Below are 23,218 nucleotides of genomic sequence, written 5' to 3' on the forward strand. Positions count from 1 at the left end.
CAGTCATACTAAAACATATTTACAATATGAAGACATTGTATGAAATTAGAACATTTATTCAACACCAATAACTGACTGACTGTATGACTCTGATTTAGTCGCTTTCTGCCATTCCCTGAGGGTGATCCAGCTTGCAGGATCCACATTGTTGAGGACCCAAGTGGCCGGACCACGCCAAGGGGATGCCCACGTAACATCTGGCTGTGGCAGATAGATGGTGGGACTGGACCTCGTGTCTGGCTAGGGGGTTGCCAACCAGAATCCCGAGCTGTTTCATCATGTGGTGGGTGCGGCATAGCGCGGTACCAGTGCCTGCTCCCCGACCTGACCTGACCTGCCATGGTTCCAGACAGAGGAATGTGGGACCTGGTTATACTAAAATATGTGTGTGTTAAGGATGTGGTCACCATTGAAAGGTGTTATATTGAATCAAATGTTCATCACTGACCACTGACTGAGTGAATGATTCTGACTGAGTCACTTCTTCCCACAGCTGCAAATACAGTAATAATGAAAATAGCTATACAATGGAGGATGGCACGGTGGCACAGTGGTAGCGCCGCTGCCTCGTAGTAAGGAGACCTGGGTTTGCTTCCCGGGTCCTCCCTGCGTGGAGTTTGCATGTTCTCCCCGTGTCTGCGTGGGTTTCCTCCCACAGTCCAAAAACATGCAGGTTAGGTGCATTGGCGATCCTAAATTGTGGGTGTGTGTGCCCTGCAGTGAGCTGGCGCCCTGCCTGGGTTTGTTTCTGCCTTGCACCCTGTGTTGGCTGGGATTGGCTCCAGCAGACCCCCGTGACCCTGTGTTAGGATATAGCGGGACTGACTGACTGGCTATACAATGCTTTGAGGCAGGGTCACCATGGAAAGGCACTATATAGCAGCTCCATATACGACTTTATCAGTATACTGCTGCTGGATTATGTGAATTTCCCCTTGGGATTAATAAAGTATCTATCTATCTATCTATCTATCTATATAGAATAAATGATTGTTTAATACCAATGACTGACTGTGACAACCTGACTTTATGCCATGCCTCCAAAGAGAGTAATACTGAAGCTGGTAATAATATGTGGGGGTCACCATAGAAAGGCACTTTATACAATGAATGAATATTCAATAACAATGACTAAGTGACTGTGCCATTCTGACTTTCTTTATGCCTTGACTCCAAATAGAGTAATATACAATTTGCCAATACTACAATGTGTGTGGGGTGATTGGGGGAGTCACCACGGAAAGTTATTACACACAGGGCTGTTTTAATGTATGGGTACACTGGGCAGTTGCCCGGTGGCCCCATGAACAGAGGGTCCCCATGCTAATCTATGTATGTTTTGACTTGCCGAGTGGTTGTGTAGGTAGGGGCACTGCTTTGCCCCGGGGCTTATAATGCTGTTAAGACGATCCTAATTACACAGATTGAAATCCTTGGTCAGCATCAACCACTCCCTTTACTGTATTAACATCACCTGCCATAGACCCAAATAAAGTCATATCTGGTTTCACTAAAACGGGGTGATGGGCCTCATGGAAAGACACTTTATAGAATAAAATAGTTGTTCATCATCAACAACTTTCTGACCGTGTGATGCTAATTAGATCACATATGCAAACCAGTTCTACTATGAAATGCAGAGGGTCACTGTGAAAAGGTGCTATATAGAATTATATGCTTCTTCAACACCAGCAACTTACCCGCTGTTGTTGCCCTGACGGATTCCCGTCACCTGCCAAGGCTTTAAGTAGAGGGATATAGAAACTAGTTACTGTTCAATAGTAACTTGGAGGAGAATTCACTCTGAAAATGTGTTTTATATTTAAAAAAAAAAGAACTAAGTTATCCGGTGCAAGCAGACCCGATCACATCCTGTTTAACCCTGTAAGTCACTTCATTAGTCAGGAGTTCAGTAGTAGACGTGTTTCCTCGCAGGACCACGTTCTATTCTATTATTTTCTTGTCGGAACGTTTCTTCGTGCGTTGGGGCTTCCACTCGGCGTTCTTTTACCGCCGCACTCGAGTCTTCGGTAGCTAATGAAAAAGAAAGAGGAGAATAAAAGAAGAACCGAAAGGGGAATATAGCAATCTTTTTTTGTATTTTTTTTTTTTGTTATTCCCCGATATAAGACGATGTGTCATTTGTTCAAACAGTAGGCACAGTGATTCGGTAAGCAGGACGTGTATGGCGCGAGCCTCGAGAAGTGTCACTTGTTGTGACGGTGGGAGGGGGGCGGTGGACAAAGTGGTCTCGAACGCGGTGCCGGGGACATTTCGCCGGTTTATTGTTTCCCGTCGTGATACGAGACTGGGCGTTACATTCAATGTGCTCAACTGTTTTTTTAAACACAAGGACAGTAGACACCCGATCGGTGTGGCCGATTTGAAGAAATTCGTTGACGATTGCGCCTGTAGTAAGAGTAACGAGAGGGATTTTCAAACCGAGGCGGCTCGAGCAGTTTTGCTACCCTGGGCAAAGCAGTAAAAGCAGGAACAATACCAGAACAGGTCACCAATCCACCATAAGGTGAAAACATACATACACACACACAGCTCTCACTCACTCACACTCGGGCACTATTGAAAAATTCAACTGATGTCAGCCTAAAAATCATGTAGTTGCCCAAACGTAGACACAGCAGAAAGTGGAAGGCATCATCAAGAGTGATGGATTAGGTACATACCATTTGGAGCTCCACTGCGTGGACATGAGTGCTGCTCCCTCATAGATTTGAGAATAGTACTGGGTGATCCAGATCTAATTATGCTGATCCAGATCGTTTGGATGATTTTGATTTATGCGGGGACGATTCCATTTCGGCGTGAAAAACGATTCTTCATGTTGTCAGTTCGCACACTTCTCGATGGTCCGGTGATTTTCTATGTAATAAAGTTAGTAAGTTATAGCGTAATGAAAATTGCATAACTAGATCTGGACCACCCTATACAATGGGTATATACTGTCCCAAAACAAGAGAGATTTTTGAACGATAAAGTACGTATACAAGCACGAATAGCAGGGGTAGGGGTGCTGGATGGATGAAAAACATGGAAGACAGGGCATTTATAAAATTGCAATAATACCGCATTGATTTTTATAAAGTAGTCCAAAAAAACCCAAACCCATGAAAGGTTACTTTTTCTCCTGTGGGTGCTGATCCAAAATATCCCGATTGACGCCTGACAGCACTGCTTATTGTGCCCGTCTTTGAACCCTCGTGAGCACAGGGAGAACAGAGAAACTCCACACAGGAAAGGGAACCCTGGTCTCCTTGTTGTGAAGCACCACTGCTCCTTTCTGCCACCCTTTTGTTTAGCACACGCAAAGTAACAGTTTCACTGGACTCTGTATCGGTGCATGCGCCCCATCCTGTACACAGGACAATAATTGACTCTAAAAGTGTAAAATCAGGGTTTGTGCGAATCCTGGAAAACCTGGAAGGTCGTGGAAAACTGAGTACTGTACTGTAAAGTCCTTGAAATTCTAACAAAAATGTAAATGAAAGGATAAGTTTGGTATCTCTCAACTCAAAGTTATTTCTTCACAAATGTAATATATATGCATTTGCCATACTAAATTGTGTTTAAAAGATGGCACTTTCTATAAATTTTTAAAATTTTCTCGCCGCTTTACAATGAAGGGTATGGGGCACAGAGGAAGAGCGTAAAAACGTACCTAATATGTCAAATTTTCAAGCCAAGACGCTTGTCAAGTATTAATTCACATCGTGCAATTACTTGCACATTGTAAAAGTTTATAAATGTCATTTTTTTGTGCAAAAAATACCAATATGATAAAAATCAGCCATTTTTAAAATGTAATTTAACAATTTGAGAATATTGAGGGAGGCGTGTGATTACTTACAGCAACATCTGTTTACAAAATTGTCTTAGGGAAAATACACTCTTAAGGGGTTCGATTTCAGAAAACACGTAGGAACTGGGCCGTATTAGCAGGCTTTTTTTTTATTTCTTGACTTTTGTGCATTTAATACTCCTGTAAAGAAAACAAAAAACACATCACTTAAACTAAAGCTGACCTCTGTAGGTTCCTATTTAAACCACCAGATGAACATGTACCTTACGGTGATGTTGACAGACTAGTTATAATTTTATCAAGCCTACTCCATAACATAGACGCTTCATTTAAATTTATAAAATACATATTGTGTTGTTCACCACCATCTATGACCTTCATTCCTGGCACGCTGAAAAAGTTCTCCACAGTTCGTCCCTCACTGGACTCCCCGAGGTTGTGTGCATCGCTTGGATGTTTTTTTTGCATTATTTGCGTACATGAGGTTGCGGTAAATAGGAATCATGGGTAAATGTTTAAAGATAGTTATACGTCCGTTTCATTGAGTTTTGTGATTATAGCATGTTCATCAATTTATGTTCTAAATCAGGGGTGTCAAACTCCTGTCCTGGAGGGCCGCAGTGGCTGCAGGTTTTCATTCTAACCATCTTCTTAATTAGTGACCAGTTTCTGCTGCTAATTACTTTTAATTAACTTGACTCAGGCCATTTAGTTCTTTCTTTTTTCCTTAATTAGCAGCCAACTAATAATGAGACACAAAACAAGCCGCTACATCACACAATATCTGAAAATAATGAAAGGTGAAGGTCTCGGTAAGGTTGATCTCTCAACTCACCAAAACACTTTGACGATGTTCTTATAAAAACAAAAAATCAACAGTTCTGGAAATGTCAGCTGTGGCAGAACGAGAGCACCAGCAAGCCGTGGAATTAAATAACGAGTTTAATTAACAGCAGGAATTGGCTTCTCATTAAGAAACTGGTTGGAGTTTGAAGCCCCAGTTTAGCTGGTCATCTGTTGGCTCGTTTCACGTCTCATTTCTGTTTGGCTGCATTTTAATGAGGAAAACGAATCAATTCAGAGGACTGAATCCTTCTAACAGGGTTACTAAAATGTGAATTAGCAGTGAAAACAGGTCACTGATTAGGAAAAGGGTTAGAATGAAAACCTGTAGCTGCTGTGGCCCTCCAGGCCCGGAGTTCGACACCCGTGTTCTAAATCATCTTACAGTACTTCATTTCAGTATCACATGGCGGCAAAACTCATCTTCATTCAGTCTCTGTTTCCTGGAGCTGTGAAGCAGCATTGCCAATCTCTGTGTCACCACCCTGCATAAAAGAGGAACTGTTGTCCATACATAGTCTGAATGTGCTGCTTGTCCTCTGGAAGTGAAGCCCACCTTGACAACTTTGGGCAGTGGCAGAAATAAAAGATTGGGTCACAGATCACATCCACACTGGGTTAGTTTAGAGGTGGACATCTTTGTGATGCTAAGAAAAAACTCTCAGACAAAGAAAGAATGGGTAAACTCGACGCATATATTGACAGGACTGGGACTGAAACCCAGTCTTCTGGAGCAATGAGGTGGCATTCATATCCTCTATGCACTGTACTGCATAGAAACAGCTATCGTCTATTCATTTTCTGAATCTGTCAGGGTCAAATGGATCCAAAGCCTGTCTTGAGTACAATAGGCAACATTAAGCAGGAATCAACCCCTGACCAGATGCCAGCCCCTCATGTTCGCTCACACCAGGCCAGCATAGAAGCACATTTCTTTGGGAAGGGATGAAAGCCCACACTGACACAGGGATTCGAACGTGCAGATTCAACACAGATGGTGACCAGGATTGGGTTCAACCACTGACTGTCTCTTGGAGCTGTGAGCCAGCATTTCTGATCACTGCATATAATCCAAACCGTCCATCCATTCATTCTGTGTATCTGTTTATTCTCTTTCCATCTTCACAGCAGCAGCCAGGAGGCAGAAAGCAGCCCAGTGTGGGATGCCAGTTCTTGTACCGCTCATTCATGCTTACACTCACAAATACCAACGAGTTAACTTTTCTTGAACATTTTGTATAATTTGGGAGAAAAATCCATACAGACATGGGCAGAAGATGTTATTGACACACGGATGATGACTGGGCTGTGATTCAAGCCCTGTTTTGTGGAGCTGGAAGATTGCAGCTTCTTTTAAAACCCGTTGGCTTTGTGTTTGTCTGGTGCTTTCCAGCTTGTTTTGTGTGCCTGTATATTTTGATACTTTAGTCCAGATTTTCTTTTTTTTTTTTTTTAAACATTTATAGTTGAGGTAAGTGAAACAGGTCCAGATTCATGTACTTGAGTTCACCCTATACACTTCTTCTTTCATTCCTTTAGGGGCCAGGAATGCTATCCAAGCTAGTGAACGGAGAGGATTGTGCAGTGTGGCCATACCTATGTTGATGATCAGGTGAGCCCTGGATGGTGAAAGGTCCGTCAGCAGCCACATTTGCTTAATACTGACGTTCTGTGGGTCTGGGACCACCAAACATAATGAGCGTTCTGACATTTAGAGTTCACGGTAAAGGTATAGGACAAAATGCTACCAGGGAAGGTAATCCTCCATCCGTTTTCTGAACCGGTTTTAACCATTTTAGAATTCTGGTGCCAGAACTCATTCCAGTAGCAGTTGACAAAAGGCAGTAACTAACGGAAAGAATGTAACTTTCTCAGAGGGCACGTTACTTCATCATCTAGTTCATCTCTGGTCTTTTCTTTCAACATATCACATCATATTCACCATCTTTTCCAAAGTGATCACTGCACCCATTCTCACTCACCCCGGGCCTCTTTATGGTGTACTTAGAAAATCCACTCTGAGCTGGCCAGCGTGTTTCCTGGACTTCTCCAGTTCAACTGGAAAACAAGATTAGAGTGAGAAATTAGTTCTGGTTCATGGACATAATTAATCTTCTTTGTTACTGGTATTTTTCTGCCCATGTTCATGCCCTCTTGATCCTGTTCAGGTTTATGTTGGTCTGAAGAATACTCTTAACAGCACACAGCTGCAACTTTGGATAAGGTGTCAGTCCATCACAGGGCATTCTTGCATACACATCAGCATTCAGTCAAACAGATCTTCATTAGAATTGCCAAAAAAAACGACAACACGTGTCTTTTTGAGATATGGGAGAAGTTGGGGCAGCAAAAGAATCCATGCAGAGATTGACAAGCTTTTGGGATGAATGGCTTATTCTCATTATAACTGCTGTAATTTAAAGACCAGGTTCAGTAATGACAGGCAAAATAATACTATAGATGGGCAAAAGCACATCTCAGCAGGACCAAAATCGTTACACAGCCCTGACCATGGTGCGTATTCATTGTAAGGCAGGGATCTCAATCTCCAGTCCTGTTGGGTCACAGTGGCTGCAGATTTTCATTCTAACCCTTTTCTTAATTAGTGACCTGTGTTTGCTGCAAATTAACTTCTTTTGAATTCAGTCAGTCAGTCATCATCCAACCTGTTATATCATAACACAGGGGTCCACTGGAGCCAATCCCAGCCAACACAGGGCACAAGGCAGGAACAAACCCCAGGCAGGGCGCCAACCCACCGCAGGGCACACACACACACACCAAGCACAATTTAGAATCGCCATTAATCACCGAACCTGCATGTCTTTGGACAGTGGGAGGAAACCCACGCAGACACGGGGAGAACATGCAAACACCAGGCAGGGAGGACCCGGGAAGCGAACTGTCCATTGTGCCGCCCCTTCTTTTGAATTCATTTTATTTGATTTGCTTTTGAAGACTCAGACCCCTTCATTGTTTCTTTTTCCTCAATTAGCAGCCAAACAAAATGAGATACGAAATGAACCAAACTGTGACCATCACACAATATCTGAAAATAAAAAGGTTGGAGGTCTCAGGAATGTTGATTTGCTCAGCTCCCCAAAACATTTTAACATTGCTCTTAGAAAAGTGAAGACAAAATCAGCAATTTTGAAAATGTCTGCTATTGCACAATGAGAACAGCAACAAGCCATGGAATTAAAGAACAAGTTTAATTAACAACAAGACTCGGTGCCTAATGAAGCAACTGGTTCGAGTGAAATTGGTTGGAGTTTGAGGCCCTGACTTTGTTGCTCTTCTGTCAGCTCACTCACTTCACATTTCATTTCTGTTTTAGAAAAGAAGTTGAAGCAATTCAGAAGAACAATGAAGAAATTCTGGGGAACAAATCTTAAAAAAACAAGTCAATTAAAATTAATTCAAAAGAATTTAATTATCAGCAAAAACAGGTCACTAATTAAGAAAATGGTTAGAATGAAAACCTGCAGCCAGGACTGGAGTTTGAGGTCCTTGTTGTAAGGCATGCTAACTGACACACGCACATTTACTCATAGATGTCAGTTTACTTTTAACAGCTAAAACGCACATCTCTAAAATATATAAATAACCCATACTACCTGACTATGCTGCAAATACACACAATGGTAAAATGAACTCGGAGTTTTACAGAGGCTAAAGCATATCTCAAATGAACCAAATTTTTCCTCACACTGAATAGTGTGCCATGCCATTGCACTCACTTTTACTCACACGGGTTCACTTTAGGTTTGCCTGTTAGCCAATGAGAAAACCAAAGTACCTGAATATGGAGAGAGCACATAAACTCTACGAGGTGTGACAGTTTAGTTCCTGTAACAGCCATGTATTGTCACCCCATGCTACAAACTATAGCCAAAACATTGGAGCTGTTGAAGAAGTCAAGTGTCTTTGAGTGGTATAAGAGGTTCAAGGAGGGATGAGAAGATGTGAATGCCAACGGCAGAAGTGGGTCAATGCTGCATGTCGTAATGCGCTCAGTGTTGGCAACTTCTTGTGTAAGAAATGATTACCAAATTGAATCATCTGCCCTGTTCATCTGACTTAGCCCCTTGCTTGTCTGGCGTTTCCCAAACATTAAAAAACTTCCATGAAAGGTCAGTTATTTCCAGACTTTTCTGACATCCAGCATAACGTGATAAGGAAGGGTATTTCAAAAATCGAGTTCCAGGTACGTTTCCAGTGATGTCAACATCGTCCAACCAAGTGCATAGCTGCACAAGGAGATTACCGTGAAGATGACAGTAGCTTTTCGTGCACAGATAGGCACACATTTTTTCTACAGGTTCATTCCAGGAATTAAATTGTCACAACTTGTACTTAGATGGAAACCAAGCCATAATGTGTACTTGGATCTCTGTAGATGTAAGGCTATTCTTTCCCATAGAAATTCTGCATGCAGTTGCTTTTGGGGGAAAAAAGTGTACCAGTTGGTCAGAGATGTATAGATATATGGGAAACAACTACACATACACAGCTTGTGTATTTCTCTCTGTGAATGTGTATGCTATTTATTCTCTTACAGCATACATCACAGTGTCAAAAACATTTCTGTCATAAAAGAAAATATGTAAGTTCAAGTTTTTGCAAAGAATTAAAATGCAGTTTTGCTCGTAAACTACAGCACAATAGAAATGAATGAACTTGGATAATGAAAGTGGCATAGAGGGATGCCTTTCTGATGCCACTATAGCTATCAGAAGTCATAAGTTCAGAATAAGTATGAATGCTTCCATTGGCCAGCCATCTTCCTACTATTTATATGAGAAAGTGTGCTCTTGCTAGTATCTTTAGTAACTGATTTACTTATTATAGATTGTGGATACTGAAATAAAGACAGAATAACACATCAGAAACAGTTGGGATACCCTGCTGACACTTATTTTATTTCAAGACAAAAAAAAAGTAAACAATTGGGGAAAAAAGTCTGCTTTTTTTAGTTATATATAGTTGTCTCTTACCTCATTGCTGATCACAGATGATTTCAAGCTTGGTATTTAAAAAGCTTATCTGACCAGATAAGGTGAGACTAGAGGTTGGGCTTGGCAGCTTCATGTCTCTTCAGACTGGTTGTAATCACAGGGAACCATTAACTCGCTGTGTTGCCATCAATGTTTTCCTTGGCTTATCCCTGTAGTCAGATTGTGAAAAACAAAGGTTATTCCATGGTATGTGACAATATATTGTCATTGTCACAGGGTTCACATGTGTCCCATGTGGTTAATTAGTTGTTTTCTCCCCAGTTTCATGTGTGTGTACATGCATGTGTATATCCATCCATCCATTTCCTAACCCGCTGAATCCGAACACAGGGTCACGGGGATCTGCTGGAGCCAATCCCAGCCAACACAGGGCACAAGGCAGGAACCAATCCTGGGCAGGGTGCCAACCCACCGCAGGACACACACACCAAGCACACACTAGGGCCAATTCAGAATCGCCAATCCACCTAACCTGCATGTCTTTGGATTGTGGGAGGAAACCGGAGCGCCCGGAGGAAACCCACACAGACACGGGAGAACATGCAAACTCCACGCAGGGAGGACCCGGGAAGCGAACCCGGGTCTCCTAACTGCGAGGTAGCAGCGCTACCACTGCGCCACCGTGCCGCCCATGCATGTGTATATACATACACTATATGTATACATTTGTATATACACTCTATATGTACGTGTAAAAATTAAACTTCTTTTTGTGTTCATAAGAATGACTAATGGACACATTGAAATCATTTCACTGCTTTTTGTCTGGCACCTCCTGATTCACTGCTACAAAAAAGCTGTTCAACTTGACTTGAAGTCTAATTATGCAAGACATCAAGCGTTTTGGGGTTCCCCGTATTTTTGGCCCTCTAGACCCCAAAATATCCTATTTGTAAGTCATTTTGGACCATATTTTGTGCACACAATCACGCCCTTATGATAAAGAGTAAACCAATAAGTGTCTTCTGCAAAGACATGCCACGTGAACCAACCCCATAGGTTCACCCCCTGATGCGATAACAAGAGGTCAAAGTTACTCCTTTTCACAAAACTTTGAAAAAACAGGGATCTTTAATATAAGCATATAGAATGTTTTTAGGTTATTTCAAGGTTGCTGATCATGATTATGACAATAGTTTTTTTTTTTTATATTTGATTCTTTTCTGGTGGTGCTAGCCCTCTAAGAGTCACTTGCAGAAGGTTAAAAATGTCAATTTTCAAAAATAAACTTGTAGGCTTTCACTTTAGATTATTTCAAGGAATGTATTATTTTTGTTTTTTGATCCTTTACTAGAGTTCTAACCCTCTATAGACCTCTATCAAGAGGGTGAAAAATGACAAATTTCTATGACAATACCAGAATAATTAGTTTTTAAACATTTAAATTAAAGCACACATTTTAAATATTCTGACATAACTATTATTATTTATTATGTACTTCAGCCTCATGAAGTAAATAATTACATTTCTTATGAACATCACAAATTAGGGCGGCTTACACTAATTCAGATTGTTCTTTTTTGCATTCTGTGCCAGCAACACTGGATGTAAGTGGGATCTCACCCTGTATTGGGTCCCATTCCCTCACAGTGCACACTCACTCCCACTTATATGAGTCCATTAACTTCAAAGTGCTTAGGACTGTTAATTATGTTGCTGTCACTTCTAATAAAATTTGCTAAATGTTTAATGCAGTCTGTATCACATTCTTTGTGGACACCAAAGCATATAACTGAAGGAGAACATGCTAGGTGCTAAAAATTAAAGGAAGTGCTTACACATATAGTTCTTTTTGTGGATTTCCCCTTGGGATTAATAAAGTATCTATCTATCTATCTATCTATCTATCTATCTATCTATCTATCTATCTATCTATCTGTTATATAGTGCCTTTCATATCTATCTATCTATCTATCTATCATCTCTCAATTGAATCATTTTTTTTAAGACAGTAGTTGTTAAGTATCTTTTAATATATTTGTTTTTTTCCCTTCCATAGTCCGAGGATGGCATCAGGAAGTCAAGAGAAGCTGTACGGCCCATCACTGTTGAATTTTTTTATCTACAATCCAAAGTTTGGACCCAGGGAAGGCGAGGTAAGATGACTTTTTTCCCATATGTTTGAGAGAAGTGTGAGTTGGCCTTACAGTGTAGCATGTGGTGTAGAGAAACTGCAGAACCAGTGTGTTTTAGATTGCATTGTAGTGCACACGTCCAGAAAGCAGTTTTTACAATAAAACAGTCCAGGTAAACCCACATTAGCCACTTTCAAATCTGTTTCCTTCTACTCTCTGCAGTCCTGGGCATTCTTTAGAATGAGACTCATTCCACTCTTATCATCCGCCAGCCATGTCCAACCACATCCTTTTCAACCTTCCCACCTCTGTGTACCTGCTCATTTAATCATCTAAGTGAAATTTGTGATCAGAGTGTTTTATAAGAAGAATCAAGAAAATTCACAGACTTTTATCATCCAATTAAATGATAGCAAGCACATTTTGTATATAAAGCTGTAGCAGCAGATCCATATTTTTTATAGTTTGGAATTTAAAAGAGGAATCAAGTAGAAATATTGTGTATTTTTAATCACCAGTTGTGCTGTATTTTGGTCATGCATGTGCAAAAAATGCAAAATCACAATTTCTGTATACCAACATTTAGTGGATCAACAAATAGGCATCTATCATTTTATAATTCTAATAACTGTGCCACTCTGAAAGTGGTTAACTTTGTTTAAAGATCCATCCATCCATCCATCCATTGTCTAACCCGCTGAATCCGAATACAGGGTCACGGGGGTCTGCTGGAGCCAATCCCAGCCAACACAGGGCACAAGGCAGGAACCAATCCTGGGCAGGGTGCCAACCCACCGCAGGACACACACAAACACACCCACACACCAAGCACACACTAGGGCCAATTTAGAATCGCCAATCCACCTAACCTGCATGTCTTTGGATTGTGGGAGGAAACCGGAGCGCCCGGAGGAAACCCACGCAGACACGGGAGAACATGCAAACTCCACCAGGGAGGACCCGGGAAGCGAACCCGGGTCTCCTAACTGCGAGGCAGCAGCGCTACCACTGCGCCACCGTGCCGCCCTTTTGTTTAAAGATGAAAACATAAAACTTTAAATTTTTATCCATCATATATACTGCATAAAATACAGACTCTGGAGATACAAGGATAGTAAAAAAAATATAGAAGTCTCCATTTGACTGTGCAGATTCTAGATCAAAAGTAATTTATAAGGAGGGGGTACTTAGAGTAAGTGGGTCCTTCAGTAAATTAGGAAAGCATTCAATTAATTTAGTTCAAGGAATTCTACGATATAATAAAATGGTAAGGTGCTTTTATGTGCCCTGTCCCTCAGAGCAATCTGATTGGTCAGTTTAGCTTTAGCGTGATTGGTCAGTTTGGCTTTGGCGGTGTAATTGAACCCGGAAGTGCAATTGAGTGAGACGCACACGGAGCAACAAAGGTGTAGGAGGCGAGCAAGGCACCTTGAAAATAATGACAGAGTTGTCGAACGCGATTCAAGAGAGGTTCAGACACATGCAGATACCATAAAAAGGTGCTGAAGCTACACATATGACAAGAGATAGCAAGCATTTTTAAATTTATTATATTAACTGTCGACATGGTTAGTATTGTATAAATTGAAGTATAAGGGGAAATCAAAAAAGTAAAGGGAATTTGAATATTATGGATGTTCGCAACAACTTATGGGTAGTTTGAACACACATAGTACAGCGTGTTGATGCCAAGGTTAACTGAACATGGATGCTCTGCTGCGGGATTGCACTATTGTTGTACAACACGCCATAGTGAGACTTCTTTGGGCAGAGGGAGTGAAGCCTACTGTATTTTACCAGCTGTCAATGCTAAATTAATAGACCATGCCATTCATACTGGGTTTTGAAAGTACAGGTGTTGGTTTTAGAAGAACAATTTAAAAATGGAAAATTTTAAAATGTTAATATTTCTTATTAAGTGTACAGACAGTTTTACCAATGAAAACTTTTTCATAGATAGATAGATAGATAGATACTTTATTAATCCCAAGGGGAAATTCACATAATCCAGCAGCAGTATACTGATACAAAGAAACAATATTAAATTAAATAGTAATAAAAATGAAAAAAATTCAAATAAATTTAATGTTCGCATTTACTCCTCCGGGTGGAATTGAAGAGTCGCATAGTGTGGGGGAGGAACGATCTCCTCAGTCTGTCAGTGGAGCAGGACAGTGACAAAAGTCTGTCACTGAAGCTACTCCTCTGCCTGGAGATGACACTGTTCAGTGGATGCAGTGGATTATTCGTGATTGACAGGAGTTTGCTTAATGCCCGTCGCTCTGCCACAGATGTTAAACTGTCCAACTTTAATCCTACAATGGAGCCTGCCTTCTTAACAAGTTTGTCCAGGCGTGAGGCGTCTTTCATCTTTATGCTGCCACCCCAGCACACCACCGCGTAGAAGAGGGCACTCGCCACAACCGTCTGGTAGAACATCTGCAGCATCTTACTGCAGATGTTGAAGGATGCCAACCTTCTCAGAAAGTATAGTCTGCTCTGACCTTTCTTACATAGAGCATCAGTATTGGCAGTCCAGTCCAATTTGTCATCCAGCTGCACTCCCAGATATTTAAAGGTCTGCACCCTCTGCACAGTCACCTCTGATGATCACAGGGTCCATGAGGGACCTGGGCCTCCTAAAATCCACCACCAGCTCCTTGGTCTTGCTGGTGTTAAGGTGTAAGTGGTTTGGGTCGCACCATTTAACAAAGATTTAACAAATTTAACAAATTTCTTAAAGAGTTGCCCCAATTGTTATTTATTTATTTACCTGAGACACCAATTTCTTAACTGAAATGGTATGTGATTGGAACCATAGATAAATTACCAAGCAGTGTGGCGGAGAATTGGACTTTAGGGACCCTCAAAACTCAACTTGGTGTTATTTTGGAGAAATTAAGTGAAAAGCAAGTTTGTTGGACGAAATGTTCCTGTCAAAAATGTTCTGATGTTCTAATTATTTGCCATATTTCTGGAATGGGTGCACTATTAGGTGAACTGACTCTCTTTGTGCCACAGGATGAGTCAGTGGTCGGGTGCATACTTTTAGGGTCCTCTTTGGTAACCCAATGCATTGATAATTTTGTTATTCAAGGTTTACACCAAAATGTTTCTCTTGCTACTTTATTTTTAAGGAAGAAAAGAAAATTCTCTTCTATCATCCCAGTGAGTTGGAGAAGAATGAAAAAATCCGCAATGTTGGGCTCTGTGAGGCTATTGTACAGTTTACAAGGTAAAGCATAGAGAATGCAGAGAGCAGACTGCTGAGCTTTTTTTTTTTTGATGACTTTTTACTTGTAGATGTTTCACACCACTAAACCTTCCTAGATGGCAATGGTAGCAGTATTAGTATTATTATTATGCCTGCAGTGCTAGAAGGAATGCTTTCTTGTTGGGCCCTTTAGCAAGGCCCATAACCTGCAGTTGCTCCTGGAGCGTTGTACAAAAATAGCAGACCCTGCACTCTGACCCCAAGCCTTTCTCTCTCTAAGTTGGGGTATGCAAAAAATGCCAAATTCCTAATGCAAGAAATTGCATATGACAAAGAAGGTAAAATTAGTATCACAAAAGGTATTTTGGAGATTGGGTAATTTTGTTGTTAAGCCTAAAATGTGCTAATTTTGTATCTGATATTTCTAAATGAATCTTTCTTTTTCCCACACAGGACTTTCTGCCCTACAAAACCTGCCAAATCCTTACACACCCAGAAAAACAGGCAGTTCTTTTTCGAGCCAGAAGAACACTTTTGGATGGTCATGGTATATATATTTTATATATTTTTAATTGATTTCGTTTTCCTAAGAAGACACTTGAATTTAATCTGGCGAGTTGCGCGGAGGCTGCTCCTGTTGAAAACCTTTACCATAAGCTTATACAGTCTTCCAAGTCTGTACATTTCTATTGTAGCGAAATAGATATGCAGCAATTTTACTGGAATGGCTTGCTTCCCATTTACCAGCATTTTCATTATAGCAGGTAAAAAGATTCTAGTCATGTATGTTCTTTTGCCTATATAGTTCAGTTATTTTCAACCCAGCAATTGTGGCTTTTATTTGCATTATAACCAGTTCCTTTTCTGATGCTCTATCATACACGAATAGGACAGTTGTTTCTACCTTTGTCCAGTTTGAACTTTAACAGGCTAAAATCGTTCTGGATTATATATTGTGTCAGTGGTTGAACTGACCTTGTAGCTCTTAGATATATTGCTCAACACTGTAGCTGCTTTTCACACATAATGCTGTTTATTGTGATCAGCCACATACAGGTGCCGTCCTCCCACATGTTTCCTTATTTACTGTTGATGTACAGTATATGTTTGATGGTTAAGTTACCACAAGTAAAAAAGCCAGCTTATCTAAGAAAATGCTTAAACTATATTATGCAATTTTATAAGATAAAATTAAAGATCATGCTAAACTAGGCAGACCTCACTAAGCAATATGTATTTCTACTGACTGGGCAACAGTCAAGCAGGAAACCTAAGCTTCATCTTTATCTGTTTAATTAACATTTTCCAAGTTTACCCAGGTTGGCAATTGCTTGAGAAATCTTTTTCCCTCCAATCTCTTCAGCCCTGGGTACCCCTAGAAAGAAAATTAAGTTCATTTGGTATCTAAAACAACTGCCTCTGTCACCCTCCAGAACAGGATTGAAAGGATTTAAATGAATTTCCTACAATGCTGAAAACACTTGTGCCAATAATTAATTCCAGCAAAATAAATTATTTCACGGAATGATACAACTGCTTCAGCTATGAGCTATTGGCTAAATTCATTGCAGGCCAGGTGGTGCACCTTAATCGCTTTTTGGTTATCATTAAGCCTCCTGAGAGGTGTTGGGTATGTACATGTTGTTCATTGTGCTTTCTTTCAATAAAGAATTCTGCAGGCTGAATCCCCCTGCCCTGCTCTGGTCAGGTATTGTCTGTCCATTGTGACTCTTGACATTCTGCTCACTGTCCCGCAGTTGGTGTTTTATAATAGGCACTGCTTATCCAGTCATTGCTATGACCCACTTTTTCTACAAAACATTGGCAGAGAATCCCCCAAAGTATTTCTGTACACAATTGATATAATTATAACTAAGATCTGATTTATCTGCTAATCTGGACAGGATTAAGCAGGCTTAGAAAATGATATGGTACGGAAAAAAGTTTCAATGTTTGTTTAGGAAATTGAGGGATGTCATTCAGTCAATCAGTCAGTCATTTTCCAACCCGCTATATCCTAACACAGGGTCACAGGGGTCTGCTCGAGCCAATCCCAGCTAGCACAGGGCTCAAGGCAGGAACAAACCCCCGGGCGGGGCACCAGCCCACCACAGTTCACACACACACACACACCAAGCACACACAATTTAGAATTGCCAATGCACCTAACCTGCATGTCTTTGGACTGTAGGAGGAAACCCACGCAGACACGGGAGAACATGCAAACTCCACCCAGGGAGAATGAAGGGAGCAAACCCACAGGTCTCCTTACTGCAAGGCAGCAGCGCTACCATTGCGCCACCGTGCCGCCCATTGAGGGATGTACTATACAGTGGGTATGGAAAGTATTCAGACCCCCTTCAATTTTTCACTCTTTGTTATATTGCAGCCATTTGCTAAAATCATTTAAATTATTTTTTTTCCTCATTAATGTACACACAGCACCTAAGTATTCAGACCCTTTGCTCAGTATTTAGTAGAAGCCCCCTTTTGAGCTCATACAGCCAGGAGTCTTCTTGGGAAAGATGCAACAAGTTTTTCACACCTGGATTTGGGGATCCTCATCCATTCCACCTTGCAGATCCTCTCCAGTTCTGTCAGGTTGGATGGTAAACGTTGGTGGACAGCCATTTTTAGGTCTCTCCAGAGATGCTCAATTTGGTTTAAGTCTGGGCTCTGACTGGGTCATTCAAGAACAGTCACAGAGTTGTTGTGAAGCCACTCCTTCGTTATTTTAGCTGTGTGCTTAGGGCCATTGTCTTGTTGGAAGGTAAACCTTCGGCCCAGTCTGAGGTCTTTAGCACTCTGGAGAAGGTTTTTGTCCAGGATATCCCTGTACTTGGCCGCATTCATGTTTCCCTCGATTGCAACCAGTCGTCCTGTCCCTGCAGCTGAAAAACACCCCCACAGCATGATGCTGCCACCGCCATGCTTCACTGTGGGGACTGTATTGGACAAGTGATGAGCAGGGCCTGGTTGTCTCCACACATACCGCTTAGAATTAAGGCCAAAAAGTTCTATCTTGGTCTCATCAGACCAGAGAATCTTATTTCTCACCATCTCAGAGTCCTTCAGGTGTCTTTTAGCAAACTCCATGTGGGCTGTCATGCATCTTGCCTCACCTCAGTGTGTGGAGACAACCAGGCACTGCTCATCACTTGTCCAATACAGTCCCCAGGAGGAGGAAGACAGACGCGCATTTCCTTGTCGATCATTTGAAGTCTCTCGCGTTTCTTAGACTTCATTTCCGTAAGTGTTCCGTTATCTGTTTTTCTAACATAAAATATATTTTTTTAAATATTATCTTTTTAATCAACCAAAAGTTCAAAAAAAACTACCAATTTTAAATATTTTACAAAAGTTTTCGCGGTGCCCCTAGAAAAGCGCACCGGTTGCCTGACAATGCACTACTAGGTATCTATTTTTCTTTTTTTATGTTATATTTCTAGTTTAAAAACATGCCCCTAAATGTAATATGGGCTTCTCCTCAGGTGTATTTTTGTTTTCCAGGTTGTGAAAAATCCCATGATAGAAAGACCCAGCAAGGGTGGAAAGCCAGTTCTGGAGTATCAAGAGGAAGAAATGCTGGTGAGCTGAACATTAATTTGTTTACTGTGTTTAGCAGGCCTAATTTTAGGCAGAATGCTTCTTTGATTATTTAAAGTTCACAGTCTTGCTCGCCATTAAGGGAGATTTACTGTCTACATTGTAAATATATGTTAAAGAGGTTCACAATGAAACAGGCAGTTATGAATAAAGTAGATAATGAGTTTTGAAAGGAAGAATGGGTGTACGTGAGATTCAAGATAGAATGGGAAGTATTGAATTAGATGTTTGAAGAATAAAAGTTTCAGAGAAGCCATTGAGAAATTCATGATGGTTGTCAGAATATAGGAAAAAGGTATGAAATTCAATGATACTATGTTGATGCAGTGTGAGCTTGATTTTTAGATTTGTCATTGTCTTTTGGAATTAGGCCATTCTGACATGTCTTAGAAGGCTTTTCTGTTCACAGCATCTTCCCTCACATATCACCATGATGAGAAATGCTGGATTAACTGGTGACTATAAACTAGATGAGTATCCATTAGTGTGAGAGTACCCTACAATGGTGATAAACTAGTGTCACATTCAGGGTTGGCTCCTGCTTTATTCCAGTTCCTTTTCTAACGCCAATTGTGTATTTAACCTAAAAAAGTGGATTTAAAAAATGAATTACTGAAACTTTTAATGCTTTTTGACTTTGGTATCGATACCAGATATTGAAGTGTAATGTGCTGTGGCTGTTATTATAATTTAGTTAGAATGTCTGTGTGTAAAATGAAAGCAGATATGGTACATTACAAGAGGCCTAAGGCTTTTAATGAAGTTTCTTCCATAGCATGTGTAATTTTGAATCATTTCAGACATAAACTGGTTCCACTGTGACTGAGTGAAAAGCATCCAAGAGAATATAACCACCATCTTTATGGTTACCCACTTTATTATCAATGATATCTTTTTGATTAATTATATATTTTATTTAAATGTAAAATCAACATATAAAAACCTTCTTGCACTGTGAATCAATATGACTATGCTGATGTCTCCTTGGTTTATTTGTCTCCAGGACTCAGTATATGGGGCTGTGCTGCAGCAGTGCTATAACATGTACAAGGTAAGCTCAGGCACATGTGTCAATTTTTATCTTCAAGCAAAAATAACTAGACTTAATTTATTGTTAATTGTTACCCTTGTTGCCTAAATCATTGGGCCTAAAGGTTTTGTATATTTCTGTGTACTGTATGCCTTAAAATCTTCAGAGTTGGCCTGCTGACTCTTGAATGTCTCACTACACCACTCTCAGTTAATTACTCAAATACTTGACTCTGTGGTTTCCTATCTCAATTACCCTTTCCTAGTGCTTGCTCATGGGATTGCGTTAGATTTTTATTTTAAAACCATAATAACATTCCTTCCTTTCTTTATTGATTATATTGTCACTCCTAATCTGTTTTTGGCCATATATTATTCTTTCTTTTGCAGGTTGGAGCTATTGTGCAGCATGCATTCTCTTCTTTGTAATGTATTTATTCCAGTAATTAGAATGATAGTTACTGGAGGCATTTGTTTTTGTATAACATGTCCTTAAAGGAAAGTTAATCCTTATTGAAATACTGGCAAATTTCTGTTTCTTTATACTGAAGGATAAATTCATGAAGTGGCAGAGAGAGAAAGCAGGTGTTATTTTCACCCTGCAGAAATGTATTCTTTGCCAAACCCCTTTGGCATACATTTAATACACATACTGCTTCTTGTGAATGCAATAGTACTTACAAATAAAGTCTCTGCAATTTTATTTTCAGATGACTTTAGGTTTCAAAGTTAAGTTATATAAATCTTTTAACATTTTGAATTGTCAGGAGTAATGAAATATCATTATGCAGTCTTAAATGTAAAGCCCACCATAGTATAAAATGTGTAGTCAAAATATAACATAAAAATTGCATTTGACAAAAACAGACTGTACTGAACACACACAAAAGCAACACACATATACACACACACACACACACACACACACACACACACACACACACACACACTAGAGGGCTCTGCCTCTTGCTCACCCACCCCCGGGTTTGGTTTACTGTTATTTTCATGGGAATTGTTACATATGCATTATTTTCACTTTTACTTTAAAACTTTTGTAAAAACAATACTTGTCCAGCCCCGGGTGTGGTTAATTCTCTTTCTCGCAGGACGTATAATGTTGCTTGCGTTGTGAAGAGGGGGTGGGTTTTCTGAACGCACGCTAAGGAGATGCTGTCAGATCAGCTGCTGGCGGGCTGTGTGTTCTGCTTGTCGCGCAGCGCGTTGATCATTTAAAATCCTGTACGGTACCTGTACAGAAGCAGTCGGATCATCTGCTGGCTTGCTGCTGCTGGCGAGCTGCGTATTCTGCTTGTTCTGCTTGTCGCGCAGCTCGTTGATCATTTAAAATCCGGTACAGTTTCTGTACAGAAGCAGTCGAATCATCTGCTGGCTTGCTGCGTCTTCTGCTTGTTGCTTGTCGTTGTTTTAAGAGCTGGGAGCGCATGAAGCGTGTCTGCCAAAAGCATTCCATCAACTGCTAGGTTAGATGTCCGTGAAGTTGTTTTAAATGTTGTCTCACTGCCTTGTCTCGCGTGACGTTAAAGTGTCTCTCGTGGGGCATCAAATTGTCTTCCGAGAAGATCATGTTTTGTCGCCCTCGTCTCCCTCTCAAGATTTTTTTTATAATAAAGATATATATGTGGACTTTTCTGAAGGCAGAATGGGGTTCTACCCAGTACTAGATAGATGGACCTAATAAAGTGGTTACTGAATGTACGTGCACATACATATCTATGTCTTCTTTTTTTTTTTTTTTAAATAGTAATCATTCTCTTAAAATATCAATTTGAACTGTTTTGGGTTATCAGGCTCACGATGTTTCTGGTGGAATACCACAAAGGTTAACAGTCTGTTCTTCATTAGCAGCATCCTGTCTATTCTCTCTCCAAGAGCAGGAGAGATATAATAAAAATAATTACCACAATTAATAAAATGTAATACGAGCAGCCACAGCTGCAGTTGAAACAAGGTTATGCTGTGCTAAAATCTTAAGTCTTAACTTAAGTGCTGGAGCAGGGGAGGAATCCAGACTGTATCTAAAAGGCTCTGCTGTGTGCACACTTGCACAATCATTCTATCAAAAAGTGCTGCTTCCTTCTCTATTACTCCCCAAAAAACTCTGGTGTAATAAAGAACAGCAAATGTTCTGAATAAACCTCTTCACCACAATCTGCATATAATAAAATGTAGCTTCGAAAAAAAAAAATGCACGCAGTTACCTACCAGCAAAAGAGAACACAGCGTTAATATATAGAAACATTTTAGCTGTGCGTTCCATCCATTATGCATTATGCTGTGGTGGGGCCTTTCCTAACAGGGCAGCTATAAACCATTAACAAGTGTGCTAGTGAAACTGACTTCAGAGTAACTGTTGAAACATGGGCTACTTGGTAAGCATTGCAACATTTTTGGGTGAGTAATTATTTGAGTTACAGCAATTACAGTCTAAAAATTAACTTATTTTCATTGTAATATACAGTCAGTTCTCAACTTTTGCAAAAATTATGTTTCTAGGAATTGATGTGAAAGTCAAAGATTCTAATGTTAATAAATTGAATCTATGGATGATGGGGCTTAGGTTCCTATAACTACCAAAAACTGAAATCTTGCTCAAAATGCACTTTTTTCCGTAAAATTATTTTTAATACGCACTTTTCAAAACACAGTAACCACAAAATAACCCATAAAATGCAGTGCAGAAAATACAGTTGGAAACATGCAAAATATTTTTTTTCTCACTAGTTGTCTAGAATTCTGTGAGTATTTGTGTTAACATCTCAATTGGGAAAAAAAAAAAACTTGTTTAGGTCGCAGCTGTCAGAAGACGCCTACTTGTAAGGTCGCAACATCACCTCCGGCACTGTCCTTTACAACTGGCTGATGGCATTGGAGATACTGAGGGAGGCACTGGCTTGAAATACTACATTAGCAATGTCTTCTTTGTGTGCCTCTTAAGATTCTTAAGGTGTCAGGTTACGGCAGCATGACAGAGGCAAGTTGATATTTAACCTTCAGGCTGCAATTGATGAGGGGATCAGCCAACATTTCAGCATGAAGTTTATCGAACACCTTCATTTTCTTACTAAGCTCCGTCACTGACCCTGCATGCTTGGGCTTAGAGCCTGAAGGAGTTGCACTACGCTTTGGGGTAATAATTTCAAGACAAAACAAATGCACGGGGAGCACTTTACTCTATAACAGTAGGGTGAACAAGACTGGTGTAACACCTTGTGCATCGCGCCTCTCATTTTTTTTCTGTACTGTGCATAGTCGCAAATCCCACAAATGTATGAGGTTGCCAACGCAAAAGTAAAAATGAGGTTACAAATAAAATTGCACAGATGCACAAAAGTTAAGCACATGAATGCTAAAGACGGACTGTATATAATTGCTTCATCTAGCACATTTTGTTATCCTCACTGTAATTGCACCCTTATTAACTAATGAAATTAATGATCATTTGATCTAAGTTTAACCTCACTTTCTGAGCAATATTCCAAAGAGAAATGCCTATCATATGAGTGGAACAAATGTGGACTGTAGGGTGGCTAGTAGTGCTGCATCTAATGATTATTTTGATAGTCAACTAATCGTTCAATTTTTTTAATTAGTCATG

General features: G+C 40.3%; 1 protein-coding gene across 2 annotated transcripts in view; it reads left to right on the top strand.

Annotated features, from left to right (window-relative positions):
- The first annotated feature begins 1,999 nt into the window (after nucleotides 1–1,999).
- The window catches only part of ccz1 (CCZ1 homolog, vacuolar protein trafficking and biogenesis associated), a 52,161-nt gene continuing 30,942 nt past the window's right edge, over nucleotides 2,000–23,218 (top strand). Inside the window, exons 1-7 of one of the 2 annotated variants that reach the window (XM_039773880.1) lie at nucleotides 2,000–2,170; nucleotides 6,200–6,272; nucleotides 11,678–11,774; nucleotides 14,891–14,988; nucleotides 15,421–15,514; nucleotides 18,478–18,555; nucleotides 19,577–19,624. In XM_039773880.1, the coding sequence (XP_039629814.1) occupies nucleotides 6,259–6,272; nucleotides 11,678–11,774; nucleotides 14,891–14,988; nucleotides 15,421–15,514; nucleotides 18,478–18,555; nucleotides 19,577–19,624 (429 nt within the window). In that variant the 5' untranslated portion in view covers nucleotides 2,000–2,170; nucleotides 6,200–6,258. The remainder of the gene's footprint in view (nucleotides 2,171–6,199; nucleotides 6,273–11,677; nucleotides 11,775–14,890; nucleotides 14,989–15,420; nucleotides 15,515–18,477; nucleotides 18,556–19,576; nucleotides 19,625–23,218) is intronic. The other variant, XM_039773881.1, reaches the window with a different exon arrangement.

This window comes from Polypterus senegalus, chromosome 13 (genome assembly GCF_016835505.1).
Source record: "Polypterus senegalus isolate Bchr_013 chromosome 13, ASM1683550v1, whole genome shotgun sequence".
NCBI lineage: Eukaryota > Metazoa > Chordata > Cladistia > Polypteriformes > Polypteridae > Polypterus > Polypterus senegalus.